This window comes from Propithecus coquereli, unplaced genomic scaffold (assembly GCF_000956105.1).
Source record: "Propithecus coquereli isolate 6110/MARCELLA unplaced genomic scaffold, Pcoq_1.0 Scaffold247, whole genome shotgun sequence".
NCBI classification, from domain to species: Eukaryota; Metazoa; Chordata; class Mammalia; order Primates; family Indriidae; genus Propithecus; species Propithecus coquereli.
The window spans coordinates 3,822,738-3,832,135 of NW_012148030.1; the positions used below are offsets into that span (position 1 = coordinate 3,822,738).

Sequence of the window (9,398 nt, forward strand, 5' to 3'; positions counted from 1 at the left end):
ACTTTTTAATGCAGAGAATGAACAGACAGTACAATGAATTTTTGCGTTATACTGCTTTATATTATTATATTATATATAATATGTGCATCAATATGCATACCTACATTTATACAGTTTTTTCTCCAACCATCCTTTTTAGTGCTTTCTTAGGGAGCTATTTTCCCTTTCTCTGGGGCAGCAGGTATATCACAGTGGAGTGTAAAGTCTCTGAAAACAGTCTGTTTACTTATAATATATGTCCATTTAAGAACTCTTTCTACATTTGTCTAGGCTGGTTTAAGTCTCATCACATTAGATTTTCCTGGTAACATTTTCCAAGTTTTTATATGCTTCAGCAAGCCACAAACTTTACCAGGCCCTCGAATTGGGTGTTCCTTGATCTAATACGAAAATATTGTGAAACCCATGTTCCTTCCAGATGGAAGAAATGAGCTTGCTGGTAATGCTGCCTTCTTTTGTCCCTTCAGGAGTGGCTACTCTCACGGACTCTTGGGTAATTGCTGAAATCGGCTTTATTTTTCTGCTTCTTAGAAAGCAATCAGCTTGTCTATGAAAATCATCTTCCATCGTCAGGACAACAATGGCTCTTGCAGCCTCCTCTCTGTCTCGAGTGGAATTCAAAAGGCATTGGTCTCTTCCAATTCCAAAGGGGAAGAAAGCAGGTGAGGCTCTGCTCCTAAAGTGCCTGAGTAAAGTACTTGAGTATCTTCCTTCTCAACGAAGTGTATAAAATGGCCCTTCCTCACTGGGAAATTTTCAAGAGGGATAAAATTGACAACTTCTTATATTTCCCTCTTATCTATTTTTGGCAGTAAACTACATTTCAAGGTGCAGAAACCTATCTCTTTGGTAAAAGTGGCTGTGGCAGCTGGTTTGACATCAGCCAGCGCAGAATTAGGTGGCTGGGAGGGGAGACGGTACACACACCCACACTGCTTACACAGGTTGAGGTCATGTGATCGTGACATCTCACTAACTTCAGATCCAGAATATTACTCAAAATGTAGCTTTCATGAGTAGCGTTAGTTCCTGGTGGGAGAAACTCAAGATTTACTTTCCGGAATATTTGGGAACATACCTAGTCAAGGAAAGTCGCTCCTTCAAGACATAGTACCTACGAGAGTAGGTTGTATAAAAAGAGTGACCTGAATTTGACTATTGCTTCTGTCCCTTACTAGTTACGTGTCTTGACAGTATACACGGGAGATTGGTTCCAGGACACCTCCCCTACCTTACGTGGGTTTCTGCAATTTCACATCCTGCCACTACAAATACTGTATTTTTTGATCCACTTGTGGTTGAAAAAAATCCACATATAAGTGGCGCAGTTCAAACCTGAATGGTTCAAGGGTCAAATGTATAAAAATACTTCATAATCTCCTGTGGATCTCTCATTCACCCAACAAATATTTATTGACTGCCTACTATGTGCCAGGAATTGCTCTTGTGCTAGGAAATATTCTCTTTTTTTGCTGATGCTTAAAATGCTTCATTCATCTTGGAAGATGTATGACTTGCAACCCTGTCACAGGTCAGCTGTCAATCTCTCTGCAGTTCTGATTTCATCAGCACTTTCCTGCAGAAAGCACTGCCCTACCTAAAGCAGGCAATCCACCTCCTAGCAGGAAGTGAAAGCTCTTCTCACCCAGCTTTTGTGCTCTGTTACCAAACCTGGTTTGTGAGAGCATTTCAAACCCTGCGAGAGTCCTCGGAGCACAGGTCTTTCTGAATTTATACCTAACGAGCTTCACATGGTGAAGGGCTCTGCTCAGTAAAGCACTGCTTTGATTTGCTGGATGCCTTTGGATCCCCCTTATGGCGAAATGCCTTGAGTTTGGTTGTTTCTGAGCAAGTGTATAACTAGAGACAAGACAAACAGATAAAAGAAAGTGCAAAAGATGGCTGGGGGTGGGAAATATAAAGGAAGACGATGTTAGCTCCATTCTCAGATAATACGCTCTTTTTCCTTTCCATGACCTATTCCAAAAGTCCTTTACAACCCCACGGAAGCAGAAAATAAGATAAAGCGTTCTAAATCCCCCTCCGTGAGCAAAGACCCCAAGAAAGCAAGCAAGATACCATTCATATGCTTTAGGAAGCCAAAGTTCTTAAGTGCTGCTGGTCATCTAGCTATATTAGAAGGGCAAATCGTAGGTGGCAGTGTTGTGTTGACAGGAGTACCTAATATTTAGCAAGCACTTGCTGTGAACCAGGCCCACACTAAGTCTGTACAAATCTTACCTTATTTAATTTTTTTCTTTTTTTTAGGGCAACATTTAGCTGATTGCTAGGAGGAGTTCAAGGTCTTAAAAGTCTAAATATTTCAGAGACATGGAGATTTTAATACCACATACATCTGTCTATGTTATAACCATATTTTTGACTCCTGTAGTCAACATACTGGTTAAAAGTGAGGACTCTGGAGCCAGATTAAGTGCGATATGAATCCAGTTCAGCTGCTTTCTAGGTGTGTGAGCTTGGGCAAGTGATTTAACCTCTCTGAACTTCTGTTTCCTGGTCTGTAAAGTGGAAGGACTAGTAGATTTCCTGTTTCAGGGAGTTGTGCGGATTAAATGAGCTATTACATGTAGAACAGGGCTGGCCTACAAAATATATTACTTTCGTTGATTCTCTATGACTTCTTCTCCAAGGAAAAATGTGTTCCTTGCTTTTGGTCCTTACCCCTTTCCTAGCATGTGCTTCAGGCTCCCGATCTGTAAAAAGGGAATATATATCTATCTCGCATGATTGTTTGCATGATTTGATGACTTACTTTATGTCGTGTTACCCTGCACACATGAGTTCTTCATAGTAGGCTTTCAATAAATAAACTTCAACTTCTCTTGATGTTGTAGTGTAGAAGCTTATTCTAATATTTTGATTTATCTTTAATTTTATGTGTGCCAAATAGAAAGCAGTCATTCATATATAAATGTATTCATTAACATGATTCAGAAGTATCATTTCTTGCACAAGTGTTTTTTTTTTTAAAGTAACCGTTTGAGGCAATGTGCAAAGTAAAAAGATTATTTCCTAATCTGTGAGAACTTACAAACTAAAATGAATTTTGATTCAACCAAGTTCAACCACTATTTATTGAATATCTGTGATGGTTACAGCATTGTGCCGGGTAGGGAAAGGGAGAATTAATCCCAATCCCAGGGAGCTTTCCATTTACTTGGGCAGACAAAGCACACACGGGAAATCGGAATGTAAGAGCATTCCGGGTGTGACCGATCCACGAGTCCTCAGAGTTCAGGGATGGCAGGAATCAGCGAGGACGGAGGGAAGAGGGGACAGGGCTTCCAGGTTGAGGAAAGGCCAAGCCAATGCTGAGATTGCCCACAGGTGTGACTGGGGTGAGAGGCAGCACCTCCTGAAAGGCAGCGGTTGCAGTTGCCTGAGCATGTCCAAGGGAAGTGAGCATTTAGAAAACACGTTTGGAATGAAAGATAGACAGAAATCGGAGACCAATGGGACAAAAGTGGTAGAATGAAACAGATGGGCTCAAAAAAGCTTGAGGCAGAGTGGGGAGTTAGGGCTTTGCCGACAGAGGAAATGGCAGCAGCGATGCATTTAACTGAGTTTTTGAAACTCCACCTCGAGGATGAGGAAACTTGAGTGTTGCTTTGCCGAAGGCAGTTGGAGGGAGAGCCGGCCTGTGGGGAGGGAGAAGTAAATGATGATGAATTTATTTTTAAAATTTTTAGGTTTTATCCAAATAGGGATAATGTTATCTGACATCTATGGGATCTCCTTCCCTTCTCCGTGGAGGCACAATATTAACTCTTCGTCTTATCTCATCCTTGCAAATGATGGAATTGTTTCTTAGGTGAGGTATTCGTAGATTTTAAGTATTTGGCTCTCGTAAATATAAACTGCCCCCAGAACTGCCTAAAGATAAAACCTATGTGAGAACATACTCTTTGTCCCTTGTATAGAAGAGAAAATCAAGTCATAAGCAAGTCAAAAAATATGCTCAAAGAAACAGCTGGTAAGTAGCAGAGCTGGGATTCAGGCAGTTTGTCTCCAGGGTCCACACTGTTGCCCACTATGCATGGGAGAGGGTGAGAATTCTCTAAGAGCTGAGATGGTATTTCTCTCCACAATCTGAAAGAGGAAGATCCTTCTCCACTCACTGTTCTCCTCCACAAATACTGAAAGTGTTGGAAACAAGCAACGAGATAACCCAAGACTCGTCCAAAATACTTGTTACAAAGTCCTTTAAAGGTCCAGGAAAAAGTAAATTCCAAAACAGAGACAAGTCGCTCTAGGAAACACTGCAAACTCTTTGACCTCATTAGGCCAACAGACTGTCTAGCTACAACCTTGCATGGATTAGCAAAAACAAGCCACATGTAGGAATCCATCAAGATGAGCAATGTAGGAGAAAAACATGCTACTACTTAATTCAAGTTCTGCCACTGAGACTGTTTCATGCTTTAGTTATTTCTCACCTGGACTATTGTTGGTACCTTGGCAAGTTCTTTCTATTCATCTGTCATGTTTTACTGTCTATTCAAAACACAGAAACACATTTATTTTTTCCCCACCAGCTGTAATTCTCAAACCACTCCTTGCTCAGGCAATTATGCCAGTTTTCTGTTTCATCAGAGAATTCAATTTAAAATTTTAGTGCCAGTGGTTAAAATACTTACTTCATACATAACTTGAGGTTTGTATGGCTCTAATTCACATTATGTTTCTGTTCACACTTTGCATTCTTTAATTGATTTATTTGTTAGCAATGCCATCTGTAGATTTTAAGTACTGAGCTTTCACAAATGACTTTTTTCCTCCTCTCAAAGCTGTTTTCAAAATTATTTCCCTCACCTTTTTGCAATCAAAGCTGTGCTACATTCTCATTTTCCAGAGTTGAACATTTTTATAGTGTTGCCTTCTCGTGTCTTTATCCTAAGTTTGATTATACAGGTCTGTGCATATACAACTTAACCACAGAGATATTGTCTTTGTGTGGTATCCCATCGGAAAGGTACTTCTAACTTGAGCTCTGTCATCTGCTCTATAGGCACTATGAAAATCTAAATTTCAACAGAATAAAAGCAGTTCATTTGTTCTTTGGGTTGGTTGATGAATGTACAATTTGTGACTGTAAAGTCTTCAGACTAACCTAGAGCGTGTGTGTATGAATGGCTCTCTGCTAGCTTGTATTTCATAACCTTTGAGCAAAGGGTCCTTTCCATCTGGGAATGACCAGCTCCCTCCCTGGTGCCTGGAGCGTGTTGGTAATCAACAAATGGCTATTAGATGAGTAAATTATAAATACAAGTTAGTTATTTTGTCAGTCTAAAACAAGATGTGGCCATATTTTGCACAGAACAGGGAACAGAAAAATGTAGTCTTCATTTTGACTTCACTCTACCTTTGTAATGTCTTGAAAGTGTTATGACCTGCAAGGATGGAAGAGTATGCAATGATCCCTTTGCCTGCAAATGTTACCGATTGTATGGCATTCTGTTTCCATTAGTGGTATGATTGTGGATGACAACAGTGAGGGACCTTTGCCCCTAATTCTCAAGAGTGTGGGATTAGTCAAATATCCTTAAAAAAATACTTGTGTATAGGTGTGTTTTAGACTTCTGCCCTCTTGAAGTTCTTTGCTCCAAATACTTAACTATTACTGGAAAACAAAAATCCCTCAAGATTCTTTCCATGCCCATAAATTTATAAAGAGCTGTGGTTCTTACCTTGGCTTCCCATTGGAATCACCTGGGGAGCTTAGAACATGTTGACGCCTGGATCCCACCCCAGAATTCTGATTTAATTGGTCTTGGGTATGACTTAGGCATAGAAAATTTTAACATTTCCCCAGTTGATTCTAATGTGCAGCCAAGGTTGATATATTAAAAATAATACCCTGTATTAACTGTTGATAAAGGATAATATTTTTAAATACTCAAAAAGCCAGACTTCAAAATATGGCATAATACATTTTATTTTAACCAAGAAGTTTTTCATATTAAAATATTCATAACAACTCTGACTGAACTATTGGTTAGAACAACATTTTTCAAAGCATTAGTGGCAGATCACCTGGAAAACGTGTTAAATCTGAAGATTTTTAGACTCCTCACTTTAGAGATTCTGATTGGGTACACTTGTGGTAAACCCAAAAATCTGCATTTAAAAAAAACACACCCAAATTATTCTTGTGCATATTAAATTTGAAGAAGCACTGCCTCCAAAAGACATCTGAAAAAGTTAAAATCAGCTTTAGGTAGTTCTAACAGGGAACACACCACTTGGTGGTCTTGTGATTCTGTCATAGCAAAATAATAAAGATTTCAAAGTACTGACACAATATAGATTTCCACTTTATAAATTTTCTAGAAGTTTTTGGAATGCAAATTACATATTGACAACAGTAAGAATTTTTGAAAAAAAAATCTATAAATCCCTTAAATCAGTGTGAATGTCTATTCTGTGCAGAAATGTAAGCTTAAAAATGTTAAACTAATCTAATAACTAATTCTTCAGTGTAAAAACAGTATGAAGGAATTCAAGACTGCTATCATGTTTAAAAAAATACCTAGAATACCTTTCAATTTAGGCTTAAAATCAGCCCTTGATGCACTAGTGTTTTAAAAGATTAGACAAAAGTTTAAGGCATCCAGTTATGTTGAACAAATTTAAGAACACTCAGGATAACAAATTCTTGTAGACTTTAGGACAAGCAGATATTTTAGTTTAGAGCTGAAAAACTCTTCTATTTAGCTTAAACTTCAGTGGGAATTTAGAGAAAATGAATTACTCAAGCTGGAACTACATCAAAATGTCAAGTTAACACATTTTGGCTTGTAATGGTGCCAAGGGATCCAATGTCTGAATAATCAGGGCTGTAGATTTCCAAATCATTTTAAACATAATGTCCTTACCAGGATGCTGGATTTTTCATTTCAGTTTTTCTTAGTTCTTTCCTTTCTACAGCTTTAACCCAGGTTAACCAAAACCTGACAAGATCATGTTGCAATTAATTGAAACAGCTGCCAAGAAACAGCTGCAAATAAAAACGTTAGCACAGAAGTTCACAGATTCAGAAAAAAACGTTAAAATTAAGACTAGTAATTTTTCCATGATAGTCAATGATGCATTTGATTTTCTGTAAACTTTTCTTGGGCTTTTGGAGGTTGAATAACTTGTATACAAGATAGTATTATAACCAAAGAACATCATGGACTGTGGTTGCCAATGTTTGTCTTAGAAATTTTCCTGGTTGGTCCCCTTGTAATAATTGTTCCTTGCACAGTACCATGACTCTCACACCCAACTCCTGGTCACAGGGATGTGTTTATAACCTGGACTAGTCTAATCATAGTACCCATTTATACTACAGGTGGTCCATAGGTTAGTTACATCATTTGAATTTTTTAGAATCAATTGTCAGATATCTTAATTTAGTCTTGGAGAAGCAGCCCCGCTCTGGGTTCAGGATACAGAAAAGATGTAAAGGTTAAGACAGTGTAAGGCCATCTTTCCCACCATTTGGAGAAAGCCTGTCTGTAGTGAGAGAGAACGGAGCAAACAGAGATAGGCAGAAATTAGGGGTGGACATAAATAATCCTGGGGGCATTGAATCTTGGTTCTAATTCTTGAAGCCTTGGTTCCTGCAATTTTCTTTGATTCTGTGAGCTCTTCTCTAGCATCTTTTCTCACTATAGGAACTAAGAAATCCCTTTTGGCTTAAGCCATTTTGAATTGGGTTTTTAACCTTTGCAACCAAAATTCTAACATAGAATATGAGATTAACTAGTCTCACCCATCATTTTACAGACAAGAAAGCACAGATTGGGCCAGGCGCGGTGGCTCACGCCTGTAATCCTAACACTCTGGGAGGCCGAGGTGGGCGGATTATTTGAGCTCAGACGTTAGAGACCAGCCTGAGCAAGAGCGACACACCGTCTCTACTAAAAAAAAAATAGAAAATTATCTGGACAACTAAAAATATATAGAAAAAATTAGCCGGGCATGGTGGTACATGCCTGTAGTCCCAGCTACTCGGGAGGCTGAGGCAGTAGGATCGCTTGAGCCCAGGAGTTTGAGGTTGCTGTGAGCTAGGCTGACGCCATGGCACTCACTCTAGCCAGGGCAACAGAGTGAGACTCTGTCTCAAAAAAATGAAAAAAAAGAAAAAGAAAAAGAAGGCACAGATTAACTTGTCCAAAGGCACACATGACAATTTAATTCACCTTTCTTTGCTTTTCAATCTCTTGGCATGATTTCCCTCAACAAAAAGTTGAAAACTTTGAGAGTTAGTAGGTCTATGTGTTTAATAACCCCCATCACATTCGCAGTTGGTTCCAAGTAGACTTGTGACTGGGTAGACCAGTGTCAGTTCTGAGTTGAAAATACACCCTCCCAGAACATGGGGCTACAGCTCTGCAGCAGAGTGTAGCTGCACTGATTATTGTTCCATTGTAAAGATAGTTTCTATAGAATCAAGGCTGAAAGGATGCAATTTCCACATTCCCTCCAAGAGTTGAGTTTGTGGCACCTTGAAGATCTAAGCAGTTGAGTGTCATAAACAACAAAAACATTAGGTTAAAACATTTTTATAACTGTTTTAGAAGTTGTCAATACCAAAACACTAAATTCACATGAGTAACCACCATGCAAGAATATATTGTGTAGTGAAAACCTGTAAAAACCCTGCGTGTCCAAATAAATTCTAATACACTTAGAAATTATGGCATACTGTTGTAAGTTGGACTATTGGCCCCGATTCTTCCCCTTATCAGTTTCATATACCTTTTCCTTCTGCCCTGTAGCTCTGAAGAGCTTTTCTCTGTAGGCAGCATCAGCTCCTCGTATAACAGTGGGTTTGCTCAGAACTGCCTTGACAAATATAGTTAAAGGGTCTAAAGATGCCTGCATGGTTTGTCTTGTTTTCCTGTGCTCTGTCACCTGTTAGAGGTGGGGATCTGCATAATTTAAAATGAAATTTTGCCTATTTTTTGAACAGCCAATAATTGTGAGTGTTATAAAATTCAAAAAGTACAAAAGGGTATATAATGAAAAGTCAGCCTTCTTAACTCTGATCCTCAACTACTCAGTTCCCTCCCCAGAGAAGCTGGTTACCAGTTTCTTGTGTAACCTTCCAGGGAAACTTTATCCATATACAAGAGAAGTCAAATAGCAGTATGTTTCATAGAGCCAGAACTTAGGCCAGATAGGTAAAGGTTTATGAATCAGGCTGGAAAAGTTCTTTCTGAGAAGACTCCAACTCTCTTATTTGAGGATCTATTATTTATAATTTGAGAGACCAGCTCCTGTAGGGCGATCTATAAAGGATTTGCTGTAGACCAAAAAAAGCACTTGTCATGTAGAACTATCTCAATTTTTAAGACTCCTAATAATGTACTTTTTCTAAAACACACTCA

The 9,398-nt window shown here is 38.8% G+C and overlaps 1 protein-coding gene across 1 annotated transcript in view; it reads right to left on the minus strand.

Annotated features, from left to right (window-relative positions):
* Positions 1 to 3,535: 3,535 nt before the first annotated feature.
* Positions 3,536 to 9,398, minus strand: part of MED30 (mediator complex subunit 30) — a 27,622-nt gene continuing 21,759 nt past the window's right edge. Inside the window, exon 3 of the mRNA XM_012646551.1 lies at positions 3,536 to 3,659. Within this exon, the coding sequence (XP_012502005.1) occupies positions 3,536 to 3,659 (124 nt within the window). The remainder of the gene's footprint in view (positions 3,660 to 9,398) is intronic.